The following is a 20,592-nucleotide window of genomic DNA, read 5'->3' on the forward strand; positions in this document are numbered from 1 at the left end:
ACGTTTGCTGTGGATTGGCTTGGCTTGGATTTTGCCGGTTTCTTTTTATAGATTGCTCTAGGTCATGTGACCTAGCCATGCTGAAGTTGAAAGCTTTCACTCCAAGCAGCTAAACATTTCATCTGGTGCATGGAAACACTTTAACTATTTATTTTTAAATGAACTTTGAACCACTGTTGTCATTTGTGTATGGAGTAAGTTGTCTGACAGTGATGATATTGAAATGGTTTGTTCCACACAACATTGTGAAATTTATCTTATTTTTGCCAGTTAATTTTCAGGACCACGTCATTAAATGTAGCTAAATGTACCTAATTCATTTTAATTACTTTGTGTGAAACGAATTAGGTACTTCTAGCTACATTTAATGATGTTGACCTGATAATTTGCTGGGTTGCAGATAGGATAAAATTCAAAATACTGTTTGGAACCAATTGTGGTGTCATTGTGTTGACTTGTAACAGTGTTCATTATGGACCCAGCTCCTGTAATGAACAGAAATGCATCCATTTCATTTTATTACTCAAATATATTGTTTACAGCATAATTTTCTCCACTGTGCAAGGGATAAACCATGCATTGATGAGATTAGTTGATTAGAATTTGTACCGGTAAGATTTTGTCTTGTAACAACATTTTCTGCCCTTGTCAGTATAAGGTACCAATAGTAGTGCAGCCCTGGTGGAAACACTTTGATCTTGTAGAAAGACTTGCAAATAACAGCAATGTTTCACTTACATGTTTTTGGGAAATTCTAATTGTGTATCATTAGCTTAGATAATTTAAAAATAGTGATGCTGTTCTAGTTAGATTCTTATATCATTTACATTAGATCAAATGCATTTATTTATATGGATTGAGGGTAACATTTTAGTACTTGCATGTCTTGAAGAGGAGAGAAAATATGAACAAGTGAAATCCTTTTTCTACTGTCAGTTTTAAAAAAAATAGTTTGTACCAGTTTTATTAAAATTGATACACTAAGCCAAGGATTTTCAAGTAAGATGCAACTACAGTACTTGACTGTCGGTTTTAGTTATGATTTTTATCATATTGAAGAAGGAGCAGATCTGTTTTTAGCTGCACTTGTAATGAACCAGATGATCTTATGGGATGGCCTAAGTGTCTGTTAGACTAAAAGTTCAAGTTTGTTGTCACTAATCCTCCTAAACTACTTGGAGAATGGCCCAATATGAAATAGGTCCTTGTCAGACATCCAATAAGGTCACCATAGCAGCCAACTAGAAAATCTTGTTATTCTACTAAATGGAAGGTTATATAAAACATGGGACTTTAGCTAAAAGACTTCTTATATTATCAGGTTGGGCCTTTATGAAAAAAGTGCAAATGATTTCCAGTATGGATGCCCTCAGCCATCATGAAAATCTTGTTATCACTGCTCCTTAATAGAAAGTTCTATTGGCATAACATTTTCCCTGAAAGACATTTTTTGATGTGCTGTTATTGCAAACTGAAAATGTTGCAGGACAAAACAATGACAGAGGCAAGCTTTGCCTTCGGTACTCCCATCATCAGAAAAAAATGCAGCATAATTCCTCCCACCTCTGGCTTTCCCATCCCCTATGACCGCCCTGCCCAGACATCCAATATGGCCACCATAGGTATCATCTTGAAAATTTTGTTATCACTACCCCACCTGAATGGATGTTTAGATCTACAGAGGGCTTTCACTAGAATTTAGAAAGCTTCTTGTGGTGTCTAGTTAGTCCTGATTGAAAATGGTGTTGAACTGACTTCATTATCACTATGTATGTATGTATGTATGTATGTATGTATGTATGTATGTATGTATGTATGCATGCATGCATGCATATATGTGTGTGTGTGTATCTATGTTATGAAAACATCAGCACCATGCTGGCTATTTATTGGAACTAAAAGTTTTGTTTTAAAGTGGAAACAAATAATTGCAATAAAGAAATGTGGTTCATTAATATTGTAATTTATTTAGAAGTGCATGCTAAGAAACATTGTGCTGAAAATGTAAATTGAGAAAATATATAAGGGTACTATCAGTATATTCAGATTTTTCAAAAATCTGTTTAGTTCTCTTTCCTTTTTTTTTGAAAAGATCCACAAGGCAGCAGTGACTGTTGAAACTGACATGTTCCAGTATTCAAGTATACTAGATCAAGTCAAAATGAAATTGTTGAAATGGATATATACCGTTTATATCTGCAAACTGCACAGACCCAGATCTGCTGATGCATAATGCACTGACAAATCCTGGTCTGTGCAGTTCATTAGGAGTAACCAATAGAACAAACAACACAGACCTTAATCTGCAAGCATATTAAGCTATGGGAGATCAGCATCTTTGTTTTCAGTTTGACTCGACTTACACGCGAGTACATATGGTACCTGTATACTAGATCCAGTCATGAATTGGAATGTCAGGTTAAAGTAATACTTTTGACACAAGATTTGGTTGTCTTTTGAAAAGTAATACTTAAAACAAAATTGTAAATCTTCAACATAGTGGTAATTTGTGGCCTTCAAAATAATCATTTGGAAATGTGTGGCCTTCAAAATAATCATTTGGAAAGAAAAAAGAGCATACTTGTATTTGAAAGTGAGAAAGAAAAATGGACATTTACATGTTGGTCATTGGGGTCCCATAATTAATTTATTGTGTATTTTTACATTTTTTCAGATTATGCAATATCTTTTTGGTTATAAATTGCTTCATAAAGTTTTTAATGAATTCTTTCAGCAATGTTCCAGTAGTTTATCTTGCTGTTTATTATGTATGGGACTGATTCTGCATTGTATTACAAAGAAATATTGATATGGTTATTGATACATAGAAATGTACATGTAATGTTAGTAAAATCACATTTTTTTTTTTTGCTTGGTTAAACAACTCTTGAAACATTAGTTACTATATGATGCAGAGGAAATTGCCTTTTCAAGGACACAATGAGGTAGCCAACCAAAGCTCATCTTGTTAGGTATTGAACCAACGTCCCATGGATTAGGAGTCTGATGCTCTAGCAACTGAACTACAACAGGTCCTAAAGCTAAAATATTCATGACATATTATGGATGGAGGAATAGAGAAGGCCTCAAAAATTCCCATTTCCCACTCCCTGGCACAAGTTATTTTTGGCATTGGCAGGCAATATTTAGATGCAGAAAACACATTGGAAAGAAGAATTAAAACAAAACCTATAATATGATTAGGTATGGGAAGTGGCAGTTTAAACAGGCAAGTGAAAATACCAAATATATGTTGCCCATGGGTATTTAAAAATAAAAACAATTTGAAGGCATGTAGTGAAATTACCATTTTACCAGATTTGAACACGGGCTGTCAGTTAATAAGCAAGTATATATATTATTCCTTAACATGCATGGGAGGGTTGAGGTGGGGAGTAACTTGAATTGGTAGATGGTCTGATATCAAAAAAAATTTTAATTTTACTCTGAATCTTATCATTTAGAGCATGGTTTGAGTGAAAGTTTCATTACTGTATACTTCTAGTTATTTTTGCAGATGATGGCTTCGGGAGATGGCACATTTTCTATGATGCAGGCCCAGAATGCAGGAGTGTCAAGCGAAGCAACATCCATGCTAGCTAATTTCTGGACAAATGTTATGAATGATATGCGGAACATCAAAGATGTAAGTGATCATCTAAACAATGGTGAAGCGATGCATCGTCTAGAAGCCCAGGACAAGTTTGATAAATTTGCTGGTCAAGTAAAACTCCTTGTTACTTGACCAAATATAATAATGTGATTTTACTTAAGTCTTGATTTTAGGAATTTTTTCCAGCCTTGTAGTAAAGAAGCAATCTCAAGAATGAGTTTTGAGGTCAATATAAAAATTGATTTTTCTAAAATTTAAAACAAACCCTGCCCATGATGTTTATTTGCATAACAAAAATAACAAAATTGTACATTTTAATAGCAGTAATACATTATATGCTACTAGTGCATTAATGACCTTTTCCAGAATGCCAGTCCTCATTACAAGTGCAGGGGCCCCGAGTGGTCTAAAGCGCTGTCCGTTACGGATCACTGCCATCTCACCTCTGTCTGCGTGGGTTCGAGTCTCAGATTCAGCCAACGTGGGTATGTGAGAAAGCTTGCCAGTAGCTTCTCATGGGTCGGTGGTTCTTTCCGGGGTTTTCCTGGGTTCTTCCTCCACCATTAATACTGGCCGCCATGTATAGCCTATCGTGTGCTGAAAAATGGCGTTAAACCCTTCAACAACAAAATCATTACAAGTGCAGAACATGGCAGAATGCTGCCACACCTACAGAGGGATGGTGAAAGGCCTTGCTTTCTCCTCCTTATATTAAGCTGATCCTTTCCATTCCCAAGGGTGGGGTGTAAGGTTGGATCCCTTCCCAGTTTAGGGAAGTCAACTCATAACTCATGGAGCCGTCTCTGTGATTTGGAGATCACCAAAAGGCCATGGATCTCTGTTGCCATGTCTAATGCCATCAGTGCCAGTGAAATATAGCATCTTGGTCTCTTCCAGGGGAGGAAAAATGCTTGAGAACAAATCACACCTTCCCAACAATAGAGCAACTACTGAATACCAATAGCCAGACCACATCTTTTGAGCAGCAAGACATAGGGCTTGGGTTATTAGTCAATGGTTGGGATCTGGTCAATACCCCCACCCCCTTCCCATTTTTGCCATCCAGTCCCAATGGGGATAGGGAGTCGTGTTTTACTGATTATTTAGGTTTGTCTAGGGAATTGGCATCCTGAAAAGGGCAGGCAATGCAATAATTACGTGTAAGTATTATATGACGTTTGTGACCCCCACCCACCCACCTGCTATGTATCAAAGCATATAACTAACACTTATGTAAGCTAGGTATTGTGTGGCACACTAAATTTTGCTGATAGAGTAGTATGTTGATGAAATAAATGATACCAAAATTTCAAATATTTCATGTCAGTTGGTCAATGTAAGATCACAGGTTTCCAATAGATATTATATGCTTACTCAATCTTACCTGTCAATGGAGGAAAGAAACTGTCACTTTGTTAATTGGGAAGTAGATTTTAAGACTGGTTGACATTGATTTTGGTAAATAATTCACAAATTCCAGAATTTACAGAAAATAGTGACTGTGAAGAACAATTGTGTTTGCACATTTTTTCCTAATGAAACAGTCTTAATGTGGCTGATTATTATAAAATTACATATTTGGTATAGTCCTCAAACTGATTATTAATTGAGCTGGGTACGAGTCTCAGGGTGGCACAGCATTGGATACTGTACTTGATTCTTCAAAATTGGGCCATGGGCTGTAATATCATCAAAGAATTTTTCTTATTGAATTTACAAAGGTTTTCATTGGTGCATTCATCAGATTACACAGATTTGCACTGACATGATTTTGATACTCATTCTATCAGGTCAAAGTTTTCCAGTATGAGGCTATTTAAGGTAGCTGTTGTTAGCTTTATGGACATTTATACTTTTAAACATGCACATTGTGTCCTATGTGTACGAATAATTATTAGGATAATGTTGTACCTCTAATGTGTATGAATAATTATTAGGATAATGTTGTACCTCAAATGTTTATGAATAATTATTAGGATAATATTGTACCTCTAATGTGTATGAATAATTATTAGGATAATGTTGTACCTCAAATGTTTATGAATAATTATTAGGATAATATTGTACCTCTAATGTGTATGAATAATTATTAGGATAATCTTGTACCTCTAATGTTTATGAATAAGTATTAGGATAATGTTGTACCTCTAATGTTTATGAATAAGTATTAGGATAATGTTGTACCTCTAATGTTTATGAATAAGTATTAGGATAATGTTGTATCTGTAATGTTTATGAATAAGTATTAGGATAATATTGTACCTCTAATGTTTATGAATAAGTATTAGGATAATGTTGTACCTCTAATGTTTATGAATAAGTATTAGGATAATGTTGTACCTCTAATGTTTATGAATAAGTATTAGGATAATGTTGTACCTCTAATGTGTATGAATAATTATTAGGATAATGTTGTACCTCTAATGTTTATGAATAATTATTAGGATAATGTTGTACCTCTAATGTTTATGAATAAGTATTAGGATAATGTTGTACCTCTAATGTTTATGAATAAGTATTAGGATAATGTTGTACCTCTAATGTTTATGAATAAGTATTAGGATAATGTTGTATCTCTAATGTTTATGAATATGTATTAGGATAATGTTGTACCTCTAATGTTTATGAATAAGTATTAGGATAATGTTGTACCTCTAATGTTTATGAATAAGTATTAGGATAATGTTGTACCTCTAATGTTTGCTTTTATAGGAGACACTTAAACAACAGGAGCTTCCACTTGCCAGGATTAAAAAAATAATGAAATTGGATGAGGATGTTAAGGTATGGAAAATGAACAACATGTATCTTGCAGATTAAACACATGCTTGATGTTTATCTTTTGCCCCAAATCACATATTCATCATTAGGTAGAACTTGTTTCAACAAAGAAATAATCCAGATTGGACAACAGAAACCTGATCAGGGCTGCATATTTCACATTTCTTTACCAAATATTAGGTAGATGATGCACGGTTTCCAAGAGAGGTTTATTTTAGAGGATGAAACCCTCTGGTTCTTCTCAAGTTCAGAGGTGGTGGGTAGTGTCATTCGCAAGCAAAAATATGTATCAAAAAAGGAAATTAGTTATATAAGCCAGTTCAGTATGTATTAGTGATTGCAATTTTAAATTTTACATAAATTGATAAGTTGCATGATTTATAAATTGATAAGTTGCATGATTTATTATATGATTGATTAGTCTGTCATGAGTGATTATTTGATTGATTTTAATATTGCATTGACTGATACCCATATTTATTTTATAAATCTCGAATTTTATTTCACATTTTGCACATTTATTTCATCTATTTTTTACTTGTGGCAGATGATTAGTGCTGAGGCTCCAGTACTTTTTGCCAAAGCTGCTGAAGTGTTTGTCAGTGAGCTGTCCCTACGTGCCTGGATCCATACTGAGGAAAATAAGAGGAGGACATTACAGGTATATTGGCAAAAGTTGGGTTTATTTTACAGACAGAATTCTACATCGGAAAAGTTGCCAACGGTCATTTTCCCAATTTGTATAAAGCATCAGAGTTTTGGGTTGTGGACATATACATTTTTTTAATTTAGACATTATTTCATCAAATATTACCTTAAATTCCATATGCAGTCTTGAAAACCATATTCCAATGATGTTATCCTGAACATTTAAATTAGCTCCCAACTATTTTAAAATTGGATATATTCGATTTTTAGGAGTGGCCATCAAAACTTAGTAATGAATAGTTATGACATGTGTATTATTTGTTTTAATATTCAAGCAAACAACACCAGTTGTCATGAAGTTCATTCATTGTAAAGCAGTTTAAAACTTAAGTTTATAGCTATGAAGTTTTCATGAGTGAGAAATGATGCAAAAGTTGAGAAAAAGTGTTCAAAATGGAGGTGGGCATGGCATGAATAGGTAATATACAAACGCCTGCCAGTCTTACAAAGTACATTTATGGGATGGGAAAGAATCCTTGAGGCAGAAGCTAGGAGAACAATGGAAATCTGCCATAGCACAGCTAAGAAATGGAAAGCCAAAAAAAGTTCAGAAATCGAAAAACAGAATAGTGGAAAGCAAAACTTTTGGTAGAGCATAGCAGCTACATGTCTAATAATGAATATATTTTTTATCATGTGCATTAATGTAGATGGTCATATCAGCATGGGGTTTTCACCTTATATTATCTGGTTGGTCCTTTAAATGAAAATTGCTCTGATCTGACCTCCAGTATGGCCGCTATGGAAGCCATCTTGAAAATCTCATTGCTATATCTCCTGAATTGACAGTTGCATTTGCATGAGGTTGTTCACTAAAAGAGTTCATATGAAGTTTAGCTATATAATAATGGTGTTGATGTTGTATCCAATATGGCAGACACAGTGACTAATTTGCTGAAAAATATCAGAGGTGGTTTGAGCACTCAGCAATTAGAAATGAAAAATGGTTTTGTCTTGAAATTTAAAAGTTCTTTGCATCCAGTAACGCATTAGTGCAATGGTGTGATTCTTGTTTTAATTTATATAAGAAGAATTCCAATATTGATCAACTGACCTGGCATAGAAAATGCATGAGTCAGGTATGCATGTCTGATACACAAATAGCACAATATCACCTCACCTTTGATTTGTTCTATATGAGGGATGACAATCTCATATTGTGGGTACACATTTTATGGCTTTTTGACATTTGTTATTGGGATTTCAACTGCAAAAATTAAAACAGGTCATAAAAATATGCGATACTGAGTTAAACACTTTGGCATTCATGTGCATGTCCTTATCTCTGTCTTGGTGTCATTGTGACATGGAGATCATTTTGGCATTCACGTAGTATCCATATGTCTGTCTACACCCTGTCATGGTGTCAGTGTGACACAGTGATCATTCTGACATTCATCTGTGTCCATGTGCCTGCCTGCACCCTATCTTCGTGGAGGTGTGACATTGTGATCACTTTGACATTCATATGTATCCATGTGTCTGTCTACACCCTATTGTGTTGGAGGTGTGACACAGTGATCAATTTGGCATTCATGTCACTCTGTGTCCTTATTTCCATCTATACTTTATCTAGGTGGATATGTGACACAGTGATCACTTGGCATTCATGTATGTGTCCTTATGTCCAATCCACACCCTAGCTAAATAAAAGTTGGGCTTGACAAGAATAGAATCTCTTGTTTTAAGAGAATCACTCAAAAGATCATAAGACTGGGAGCCATTGTAGGCTCACAGTCTGATTGCATGTTTGAATCTTGTCAAACAAGCTAAGTTTTGCTGCCATGATGGTTCATGCTGTATTGACTCTTTACTCTAATTGCTTGTGATGTAAGGACTTTCTTGTGCTGATGCATAGCTGCCAACCCTCATGAATTTGGCATGAATTTCACGACTTTTTCAGCGATTCAGATTCACGCCACAAGCCAAAAATTCATGCATTCTCCAATTCTCAATTATTTTAAATCTTTAATAAAATAACAGATTTCCCGTTAAGCGCTAGTCGTGATATTGACAGTTGCCGAAATGGTCCGGTACTGCTGGTCGCGATATTTGTAGAACTACAGCCGATTAGTACAGTTGGCCTGGTAGCAAGCATTTTAGCCTATTTTAATCTATATGTATAAGAGTAGTTTTACAAATGCTTTTGAGAGAAACTGGGGCCTAACTGGATTTTGTTCTGTGCATGCGTCACCAACACTGATTTGAGTTACCATTTGGCATTGTATGTAAGATCTTGAAAATGCCTTCACCACCAAGGAAAAAGAAATGTATTACTCAAAAAGTGAAGTTTAATTTGGAATGTATCAAAAATTGGCCGTGCATTCTGCCATTAAACATTTATATACATCATGCTTTTTGCACACAGTGTGCCACAAATTTTAGTATTGGGCATGGTGGCAGAGATGATGTGAGGAAGCACATTGGTTGCAAATAACACGTAGAAGTTGCAAAAATTAAGAAGTCACAGATTTCAACTCCGGAATATTTTAAGCCATCGGCAGAAGATCTGCAAGCTACCAATGCTGAAGCATTATTTGTGAGTTTTCTTGTTCAACACAATCTACCTTTATCAACTGGAGACCATGCTAAATATTTGTTCTGACAAATGATCCTGGACTAAAAAATTGCTTCAAAATTTTCCTGTCGAAGAACCAAATGTGCTGCAGCTCCTGTGCATTCCTTACAGCAACAGTGACAACGAAAGAGTATTTTCTCTAGTGAAGAAAAATAAGACAGTCTTTAGGGCCTCCTTAACTGCAGAAAATTTGTAAGCAATTTTAGTCACCAAGATCAACCAACAGGCAAGAAGGCTGAACTGTTTAGAAAACAAATTTATGATCAAGGAGTTGAGGAAGTTCAAGTCTGCCACAGTATCATGTCTTGATATATAACCACAAGAATCAAGTTTATGAATACCATAATAAATAGAAATGCAGATATATTTCTGCATATATGTAGTTTTAGTTTTATATTGTGATCTTGATATAGTGTAGTATTTACGGTCAGAGTGGAGGGAATAAGTATAGTCATGGTATTTTTCACTAATTCATGTCCAGATTCACTACTTTTTATCCCTATTTTCACTAATTGTGAGCCTGAAAGGTTGGCAGCTATGCTGATGTGCCAATGAATGTCAAGAAATCAGTCAGTGGTAATGAGAATATATCTTTCAATTGCAGAGGAATGACATAGCCATGGCCATCACAAAGTTTGATCAGTTTGACTTCTTGATTGACATTGTACCAAGGGAAGAACTAAAGCCAACCAAAAGAACAGTAAGTCTAACTAGATTTTTCATAGGTATATGATCTGGATGAAGGCTTACGTAGACTATAGCTATATTTGCCATAGGACTCCACGTTGTGACTTAAGTGATCACAGTTGTGACTAAAATGAAGAATTTGTAAGTGAATTGTCAAACTGGTCTTACCCTTGTAACAGTCATAATCATAAAGCAACAGCTGTAAAATGATATAAACAATTTTTAATGACAAGTATATACCATGGTTTGCACTAAAATCATTGGACATTCATGGCATAATCTTTTCAGTTGTGAGACTGCCTTTTCATACAATAAAATGCCATCTTTACTTGTGACTAGTCTGGCTTTCATTGACCATTCCAGTCAAATAAACTATGTGGTCATTCTCAGCTAACGTTATGTATCTGGAAATATGAGACATTTAGACAACTATGGAAAATTTAGGCTGCAGTAAAATTACTGTAAGTATCAAGTACAGTATCCATTATTGGAAGCTGTGCTTGATACTTCAAAACTAGGCCATTTACAGTAATATGAGAAAGGACTTTTCTATATTGAATTTTCAGAGATTTTTATCAGAACGTTCAATTTACTATATAGATCTTCTTTGCACCTATATGATTTTGAATTATTTTTTTCTGGACAGTCATTATGAAACCATGGAAGACTGTTTAATGTGGTTTTTACTGGTAGTCTGTTTTAGGGACATTTGTTTTTTTTATTTTAAAAAAATGCAAAATGCACCCCGCACTGATTGTGACTGCACCTGCGCAGAATTTCCACCACTATATAAAAGTCAACTAATGAGCTGAGTGTATAGAAACTAAACATCATAAAATACTACTTTTTCCTGGTCCCTTGAGTGTTTTGTTGTACAAAGGCTCGACTATACAAGTCTTGCTGTCAAGATTTTTTCCCTCAGAATTTCATTTCTGGTAAAGTGTGTGTATGTGTGTATATGTTTTGTGATATTTACCATTATGTAACATAGTTAAGAATATCTGGTATGATCTAACAAAATTTTAGAATGTTATTTTTGCAGTTATATTTTTTCACAATTGTATTGTGACTTGACAACTATCCAGTTTTTGTCTATTGCATTCATGTTCTTATTCTGATATTTAGTGTATAAATATTTTTTTTGCAGGAGGAGGTGAGAACAACTTCTGTGCTTCCTGACCAGATCCAGTACTTCCTTCAGTTGGCACAGCAACAGGCACAGCAACAACAGCAACAGCAGCAGCAACAACAGCAACAGAAACAACAGCAGGTTATTGTCACATCCTCTACAGCACAACCCCAAGCTGCACCAGTACAACACACAGTAACAGTATCACAGCCAGGTAGGTATCTAGCAATAGTGAATGAAAACATACTGTAAGTCATACAATTTAATCAAATTTTGCAAGAATTATGAATAGGTTAATGATCAGAACTTATGAATATAATGTAAATAATAACAAAAAATTTATGAAATTAAATTTGTGTCATTTTTTTCTTTGGCGTGCTCATTATGTCATGTTTTGCTGTCTGGTTATGATGTTTCTAATATTTGGATGCCCTAGTTGGCTCAGTTGTCTAATTTCTGACCTTTACAGATCAATGACATCTCACCTCTGTCTACATGAGTCTGAGTCTCGGCTTTGCCAATGTGGGTATATCAAAAGCCTTGCCAGTAGTTTCCCGTGGGTTGGTGATTCATACCGGGGTTTTCTTCATTTCTTCCTCCAGCAAATATGCTGGCCAGTTATCCGCTGAAACCCATAAAACAAAAGCCTTGCTTCCTATGTGAATTACCTTTATGTGAACTAAGCAAATCTTAATTTTCAAGTAATTTATGCTCATAAACTTTAAGGACTATGTTACACAAATCATTATTAGATATTCCTTTATGAAATGAGCTCAGTTAAGAAGTTTTTAGACTAGCAGTCACATTTTGGACAAAAGTGGCAGCGGCTAAGGTCTCAGCTAAAAATTTTAATTTGCATTTACTAAATACTTTCATAAAGTCACATTGTTCCTTACATGTATCATTATAAAGCTAAGACAATTCAATGCGACTTTGTCCCTAGAATGTATCATTAAGAATCAAATACATTTCAATCTGTGAAATGTTTTCTTGCCCCTCTACACTGGCTTTCAAGGTCCGAGTCGTAGAAAATATGCATTAATGTTTTGCATTATAGGTTCCTGCATTTGTATGGGAAAATGTGAACAAGTTTTTTTGAGTAATACTGCACAACCTTAAGGGTGCAGTATTAGTATAAAAAAAACAGTTGATATTTTCCCATACAAATGCAGTAGCCTTTTTATTATATACTCATTTTGTTTTTCTACCCAAGGCTTAATAATAAAAAGAATACACTAAAAGAAACAAAGTGATTGAATTTATGCTGTATTCCAAAATAAATACACAGCCATTGATTCATCAGTACACATTAACAATATTAATGCATGCATAGCTCCACCCAGCGATCTTTGAACTTCGTCATGCACTTGACAAAGTTGAAAACAATTATTCTTCTGGTTTACTTACTGCTGAAATTTAGAATCACATTATAAACAAATGTGCATTGAAACAACTTTTCCAGTTGCTCTGGAATGGATGGGTTTTGGTTTTTGTTGTTGATCCAACTCAATTTTCTTTTTCTGCTTGTTGTTGTTGTTATGGGGTTTAACGCCATTTTTCAGCACACCATAGGCTATATATGGCAGCCAGTATTAATGGTGGAGGAAGAACCCGGGAAAACCCCGGAAAGAACCACCGACCCACGAGAAGCTACTGGCATGCTTTCTCACATATCTACATTGGCTGAATCTGAGACTCGAACTGGCGCAGACAGAGGTGAGATGGCAGTGATCCGTAACGGCAAACACTTTAGACCACTCGGCCACTCGGGGCCCCTTTTCTGCTTGTGATGGACTGGATTTTTTTTATAGCCGAGTCAATTCTGAATGATGTACACGTGATTTGAACAGTGGACTGGCACTGAATAAGCCACACCTCTGTATCTGTTCTGTCATTGATGTTTTTGGAATCTGAATGTGTGAAATATTTTGTTTAATTTAAATTATAAAAAGATACAGTGGAATATCACATTCATTTTGTTTTGAATGCAGTAAGGAGAATGTGATTTCAGTTGGAAATGTTGTCAAAATTGCAGTTTAATTTTGTGGCGTGTATTATGTTTTGGAACAAATGACATAGGTCCTGTCATTTGGATTTGCAAAACTATGTACATATTGAGGAAATTCAGGTTGTATAAATGTAAGTATATTTATTGTCATTCTTATTACCAGGTAAAGAAGACATATTATGCCCTGTCACTTGCATGCTTGCTGTTGGAGGGACCCAAGTTATGACCTGTATGGATTCTGTTGCTAGCCTAACATTTTACTGAGAAAAATGCAAAGCAGCTGTTCTGTGACAGCCTATTTAGCCAGTGGAAACAATATCTTTATTATTATCTTGGCTTACTATCTCCGACACACTTGGTTTCATACCAAAACTTTCAGTTGCATTTCTTTCTCGATTTTAGTCTTTTGACTAACTTGTCAAATGGTATATCTCTCATAGTTACGCATTTGCCCGTGTCCTCAGTATGCTCTTCTATCCTATTTTTATAGACCCTAGAGAGCACTGGTTATAGTCTGAACCATTCTGTTTGCTAAAAGTTAGGAATATTTCTCCTAAATAACAGTTTAAATGATCAGAATGGTATTTTCAATTACTGCATGTCTCATGTTTCTTGTTTGACATTGCGAATATCACATATATTTATTTGCTTGTTTGAATGTTTTGTTTGTGACTCAGTGAACTCATTCACATTATTAACTTATCATCTCTGCTTTCAAATGGACAATGCAGCTTGTTTAGTTCATTCACAAACAAATCTAATCAACCAAAATCAAAAATGTCTACTAGATGAGTGTACATGGTTTGTTTACAAGTAGTTCCTAATACACAGTACTCTTTAGACAATTGTCTTGCAGCATGAAGCTGTGTAGTATGGAAGAATACTGCTGGATTCTGACAGTGTAAAGTTTACATAGAAAAAGATGAGCATATGATAATGGTATTTAGTGCTTGATAGTGGTTCAGAAAGGTTTTTCAAAGGTGAAATTGTGAACCAAGGCCAGTTTGGGAAACCAACTATTTACAGGTTTGAATTTAATGTTAATACTAGGACTGTGAACAGTTTCTAAGTTATGAAACAGGCTAGTTCCAATGGGGCAGGAAAAGTCCCAATGGTCAATGTTTGTTGCGTAAATGGTGGCCTTTTTGTGCCCAGAAAATTTTTATAGTATTGTGGTATAATTATTTTCATGGGCCTTAAATTTTGTGATTTTGTAAACAGACATATCATGGATACTTGAATTTGCAGTTTTGCATGTCAAAGTTTGCATATTTGTAGATATTTAATTTCATGGATTAATCTTGACAAATACCAAATATAATGTATACAAAATGATGCAGACATCAAAAGGGGTTTGAACAGAGTTGAGTTAAAATGTGGTTTTCCTTTCTGCATGGCAAGTCAATATTTGCTGGTCTAATTTTCCTCAGATTCATAGTAACTTCTTCAGAGGTAGGATGCATTTAGGTAGGGATAGCTTCATAGGTCAAGAGTGTCAGCATCTAATGGCACCTTGGCATAATAATGGTTGTATGATGCTAAGAAGTCAGGAGGTGAAAGGTCAAAGTCACTATATCTGACATTGTAATTTGGAATTTCCATTCACAGAGTCACATTTCTTTGACCCTGTTTTCATTACCCTTTCAATAAATAGTCTGCATTTAAGCAGAGGTACCTTGTAATTGATTCTTCCTCAGTGGGTATATAAATTTTTAAAAAATGTTGCATCCACCTGCATGTCTTAATGGGTGACTATTAGAGGTAGGGGCCTTGATAACTCAGTTGTATGTGTGCCAGGCTTATGACTGAAAGGCTGAAGGTTTAAATCCTACATTGGATCAGCCTGGGTTGGATACTGTGGCGTCACCTTGGGCAAGATGCTTTACTCCAATGACTTCAATACTAAATAAATAAGTTTTGAAATTTAAGAGAAAATAAATTTCCAGGGCTTTGAAAAGTCATGGAATTTCTCAATACCTTGTAAAGTTTTGGAAAAGTCATGGAATTTCTGACAGTAAAGGAAAAAAAAATGATTACTGCTAATTTCATAAAGCACAGAGCACCAATATAAATAAATTGTTTTGTACATAACACATACCTGTGAACTCTAATGCAGGGAGAAAAAAACTCCCAATTTTGGCGGTCATTCCACGCCTACCTCCTGATTTCATAATATCTCCTGATTTTTGCAGAGAACTCCCAATTATTATTTATTATGTCTCTCTATTTTCATTTCTGCTTTAAAAAAGTCCTTCATAAAGAGATATATTGTTTGCAGTCCACAAAAGCCATGTTCTATTTTATCACTTGTGAATGTTGTTGTGACAAAATAATTACCACACTAGAAAGAATTCATTCTTCACTAAATAGAATGTTTAGTTTAAATATTATTCACATAAGTGCATGAATTCTTATTTTATACCTCTACAACAATTCAAAAATCAGAAAATAAACCAAAACAAAAAAATAAACCACAACAATAAAATTGTCGGCATTTAATTTCAAGCACAAGAATGATCACTGTGAATGCAGTAGCTCCTTATGCTGTAGCACCATTCTCACCAGAGAAACTTACATGAGTAAACACCTGGCATTACTACTGTACCATATATACAAACATTATTTACCATCATTAAATGGAAAGAACGAATGAAAATACATACCATGCATCATGTGTGTCATCAAAAACTAATTCAGAACAAATCTGTTTTATAATAAACAATGTTAAATGCCTTATGAGTTGACATTAAGGAAATAAGGTAAGATAAACAACAAGTGGAAATTAGTTGCCACATATATGGTACCATGAGACTGTCTATTTAGGAAACTTTAGTTGCAACAAAATAGGGCATCCTTTATTTGCCAATCAGTTGGTGGTGATTGAGGAACATGGTTTCTTTGGATTATATTGGAGGGCCAGTTGTTTTTACAAGATAGCTGCATTGATAAGGATTAACTGTTAATTAGTTGCACCAGCTTTCTTGCTTGCTAACCTAAGAATAATCTTTATGCTATTGTGCAGTTTGGCCACAGCTGACCAGAATACGAAAATAGGGCAATCCTGGGAGGAAATGAGGCATGTTACAGGGAGAAACAGTGGGTCCTTTGAAAATTTCACGCATATTGGACACAGAAGATCGGTCAATATTTAGTGAAAATGAGGCTTAAAAATGGCGTGAAAAACCTCCTGATTTTAGATCCCAAACTCCCTTTTTTTTTAATTCAGTCTCCCTACTTGGCTTTTGAATAGATGACAGGCATGACAACACAATTACAGTCAACAATGCAAAATATTGTAGTCCTTGAGTTTTGTGAAATGGCCCTGGAAAAGGTTTGGAAAAGTAATAGAATTTGTTGATTTTTTAAGTCTGCCAAGCTTTGTCGGGAGCTCCGAGTATCACTCTGGGTTCTAAATTGTAAGTCAACTTTCCTCAAGTTTCCAGACACCCAGTTTTATCAACAGAGTTGCATTACACCAGAGGAAGGACATCTCTTTTTGATTCTGCAGTGAATATACGAGTTCGAGGTCAATGCAATTGAAATTGCAAAATAGTGTCAATTTTACATTTGTAATAGCTATGTTTGGTTGATTAATTAATCTTCTGTTTTTTTTTTTCTTCAACAGGACAGCAAATAAACCAGCCCTTCCAGATTATTGGTCAGCCAGGAGTAGTAACGTCATTAGTTTCAAATGCTGGATCAACAATCAATGTGCCAGTAAGTGTGCAGTTTATTCATCTTATCTGTGTGCATTTATTCATTACTGCCTGTGTGCATTTTTTTTCATCATATTCTCTGTGTGCAATTTATTCATCTTGTCTGTGTGCATTTTTTTCATCATATTGTCTGTGTGCAGTTTTTTCATCTTGACTGTGTGCAGTTTATTCATCTTGTCTGTGTGCAGTTTCTTCATCTTGACTGTGTGCATTTTTCTCATCTTTTTTTCAGTGTGTAGTTCATTCATTTTATTGTATGTGTGCAGTTTATTCCTCTTCTTGTCAGTGTGCAATTTATTCATCTTTTTGTTTGTGTGCAGTTCATCTTTTTGTCTGTGCAGTTTATTCATCTTTTTGTCAGTGTGCAGTTTATTCATCTTATTGTCAGTGTGCAGTTTATTCATCTTTTTGTCTGTGTGCAGTTCATCTTTTTGTCTGTGCAGTTTATTCATCTTTTTTGTCAGTGTGCAGTTTATTCATCTTATTGTCTGTGACTTATATGCAGTTTATTCATCTTTTTGTATGTGTGCAGTTTATTCATCTTTTTATCTGTGTGCAGTTTATTCATCTTTTTGTCTGTGTGCAGTTTATTCATCTTTTTGTCTGTGTGCAGTTTATTCATCTTTTTGTCAGTGTGCATTTTATTCATCTTATTGTCAGTGTGCAGTGTATTCATCTTTTTGTCAGTGTACAGTTTATTCATCTTCTTGACAGTGTGCAGTTTATTCATCTTATTGTCAGCGTGCAGTTTATTCATCTTTTTGTCAGTGTGCAGTTTATTCCTCTTATTGTCAGTTTGCAGTTTATTCATCTTATTGTCAGTGTGCAGTTTATTCATTTTATTGTCAGTATGCAGTTCATTCCTCTTATTGTCAGTGTGCAGTTTATTCCTCTTTTTGTCAGTGTGCAGTTTATCCATGTTTTTGTCAGTGTGCAGTTTATTAATCTTTTTGTCAGTGTGCAGTTTATTCTTCTTGTTGTCAGTGTGCAGTTTATTAATCTTGTTATCAGTGTCCAGTTTATTCATTTTATTGTCAGTGTGCAGTTTATTCATTTTATTGTCAGTGTGCAGTTTTTTCATCATTTTGTCAGTGTGCAGTTTATTCATCTTTTTGTCAGTGTGCAGTTTATTCCTCTTATTGTCAGTGTGCAGGTTATTCCTCTTATTGTCAATGTCCAGTTTATTCATTTTATTGTGAGTGTGCAGTTTATTCCTCTTTTTGTCAGTGTGCAGGTTATTCCTCTTATTGTCAGTGTCCAGTTTATTCATTTTATTGTGAGTGTGCAGTTTATTCCTCTTTTTGTCAGTGTGCAGGATATTCATCTTTTTGTCTGTGTGCAGTTTATTCTTCTTGCTGTCAGTGTACAGTTTATTTATCTTATTGTCAGTGTGCAGTTTATTCATTTTATTATCAGTGTGCAGTTTATTTATCTTATTGTCAGTGTGCAGTGTATTCATCTTTTTGTCTGTGTACAGTTTATTCATCTTATTGTCAGTGTGCAGTTTATTCATCTTCTTGTCAGTGTGCAGTTTATTCATCTTATTGTCAGTGTGCAGTTGATTTGTCTTTTTGTCTGTGTGCAGTTTATTGATCTTTTTGTCTGTGTACAGTTTATTCATCTTATTGTCAGTGTGCATGTTATTCATCTTTTTGTCTGTGTGCAGTTTATTATTCTTGTTGTCAGTGTGCAGTTTATTCATCTTATTGTCAGTGTGCAGTTTATTCCTCTTATTCTCAGTGTGTAGTTTATTCCTCTTATTGTCAGTGTGCAGTTTATTCATCTTCTTGTCAGTGTGCAATTTATTCATCTTTTTGTCTGTGTACAGTTTATTCCTGTTTTTTGTCATTGTGCAGGTTATTCATCTTTTTGTGTGTGTGCAGTTTATTCTTCTTGCTGTCAGTGTACAGTTTATTTATCTTATTATCAGTGTGCAGTTTATTCATTTTATTGTCAGTGTGCAGTTTATTTATCTTATTGTCAGTGTGCAGTTTATTCATCTTTTTGTCTGTGTACAATTTATTTATCTTATTGTCAGTGTGCAGTTTATTCATCTTATTGACAGTGTGCAGTTTATTGATCTTTTTGTCAGTGTGCAGTTTATTAATTTTATTGTCAGTGTGCAGTTTATTAATTTTATTGTCAGTGTGCAGTTTATTCCTCTGATTGTCAGTGTGTAGTTTATTCCTCTTATTGTCAGTGTACAGTTTATTCATCTTCTTGTCAGGGTGCAGCTTGTTCCTCTTTTTGTCAGTGTGCATTTTATTCCTTTCTTTGTCAGTGTGCAGTTTATTCCTCTTATTGTCAGTGTGCACTTTCTTCATCTTCTTGTCAGTGTGCGGTTTATTCATCTTCTTGTCAGTGTGCAGTTTATTCATGTTTTTGTCTGTGTGCAGTTTATTCCTCTTTTGGTCAGTGTGCAGTTTATTCCTCTTATTGTCAGTGTGCAGTTTATTCCTCTTTTTGTCAGTGTGCAGTTTATTCATCTTTTTGTCATTGTGCAGTTTATTCCTCGTCTTGTCAGTGTGCAGTTTATTCATCTTCTTTTCAGTGTGCAGGTTATTCCTCTTTTTGTCAGTGTGCAGTTTATTCATTTTATTATCAGTCTGCAGTTTATTCACCTTATTGTCAGTGTGCAGTTTATTCATCTTATTGTCAGTGTGCAGTTTATTCATCTTTTTGTCTGTGTACAATTTATTTATCTTATTGTCAGTGTGCAGTTTATTCATCTTATTGTCAGTGTGCAGTTTATTCATCTTATTGTCAGTGTGCAGTTTATTCATCTTTTTGTCTGTGTACAATTTATTTATCGTCTTGTCACTGTGCAGTTTATTCATCTTTTTGTCTGTGTACAGTTTATTCATCTTATTGTCAGTGTGCAGTTTATTCATCTTTTTGTCTGTGTGCAGTTCATTCCTCTTTTTGTCAGTGTGCAGGTTATTCATCTTTTTTCTGTGTGCAGCTTATTCTTCTTGCTGTCAGTGTACAATATTTTTATCTTATTGTCAGTGTGCAGTTTATTCAATTTATTGTCAGTGTGCAGTTTATTTATCTTATTGTCAGTGAGCAGTTTATTTATTTTATTGTCAGTGTGCAGTTTATTCGTCTTCTTCTCAGTGTGCAGTTTATTCATCTTTTTTTGTCTGTGTGCAGTTTATTCATCTTTTTGTCAGTGTGCAGTTTATTCATCTTATTGTCAGTGTGCAGTTTATTCATCTTATTCTCTGTGTGCAGTTTATTCATCTTATTGTCATTGTGCAGTTTTTTTCATCTTTTTGTCTGTGTAGAGTTTATTCATCTTATTGTCTGTGTGCATTTTATTCTTCTTCTTGTGAGTGTGCAGTTTATTCATCTTATTGTCAGTGTGCAGTT

The 20,592-nt window shown here is 34.7% G+C and overlaps 1 protein-coding gene across 3 annotated transcripts in view; it reads left to right on the forward strand.

Moving 5' to 3' along the window:
- Positions 1-20,592, forward strand: part of LOC149806723 (nuclear transcription factor Y subunit gamma-like) — a 34,783-nt gene that overhangs the window by 1,801 nt on the left and 12,390 nt on the right. For all 3 annotated transcript variants that reach the window (XM_089956926.1, XM_089956927.1, XM_089956928.1), the window contains exons 2-7: positions 3,518-3,646; positions 6,326-6,397; positions 6,942-7,055; positions 10,285-10,380; positions 11,515-11,710; positions 17,130-17,221. In XM_089956926.1, coding sequence (XP_089813052.1) covers positions 3,518-3,646; positions 6,326-6,397; positions 6,942-7,055; positions 10,285-10,380; positions 11,515-11,710; positions 17,130-17,221 — 699 coding nt within the window. The remainder of the gene's footprint in view (positions 1-3,517; positions 3,647-6,325; positions 6,398-6,941; positions 7,056-10,284; positions 10,381-11,514; positions 11,711-17,129; positions 17,222-20,592) is intronic.

Source organism: Sinohyriopsis cumingii, chromosome 1, assembly GCF_028554795.1.
Source record: "Sinohyriopsis cumingii isolate HCF-2022 chromosome 1, ASM2855479v2, whole genome shotgun sequence".
In the NCBI taxonomy this organism is placed as follows: Eukaryota; Metazoa; Mollusca; class Bivalvia; order Unionida; family Unionidae; genus Sinohyriopsis; species Sinohyriopsis cumingii.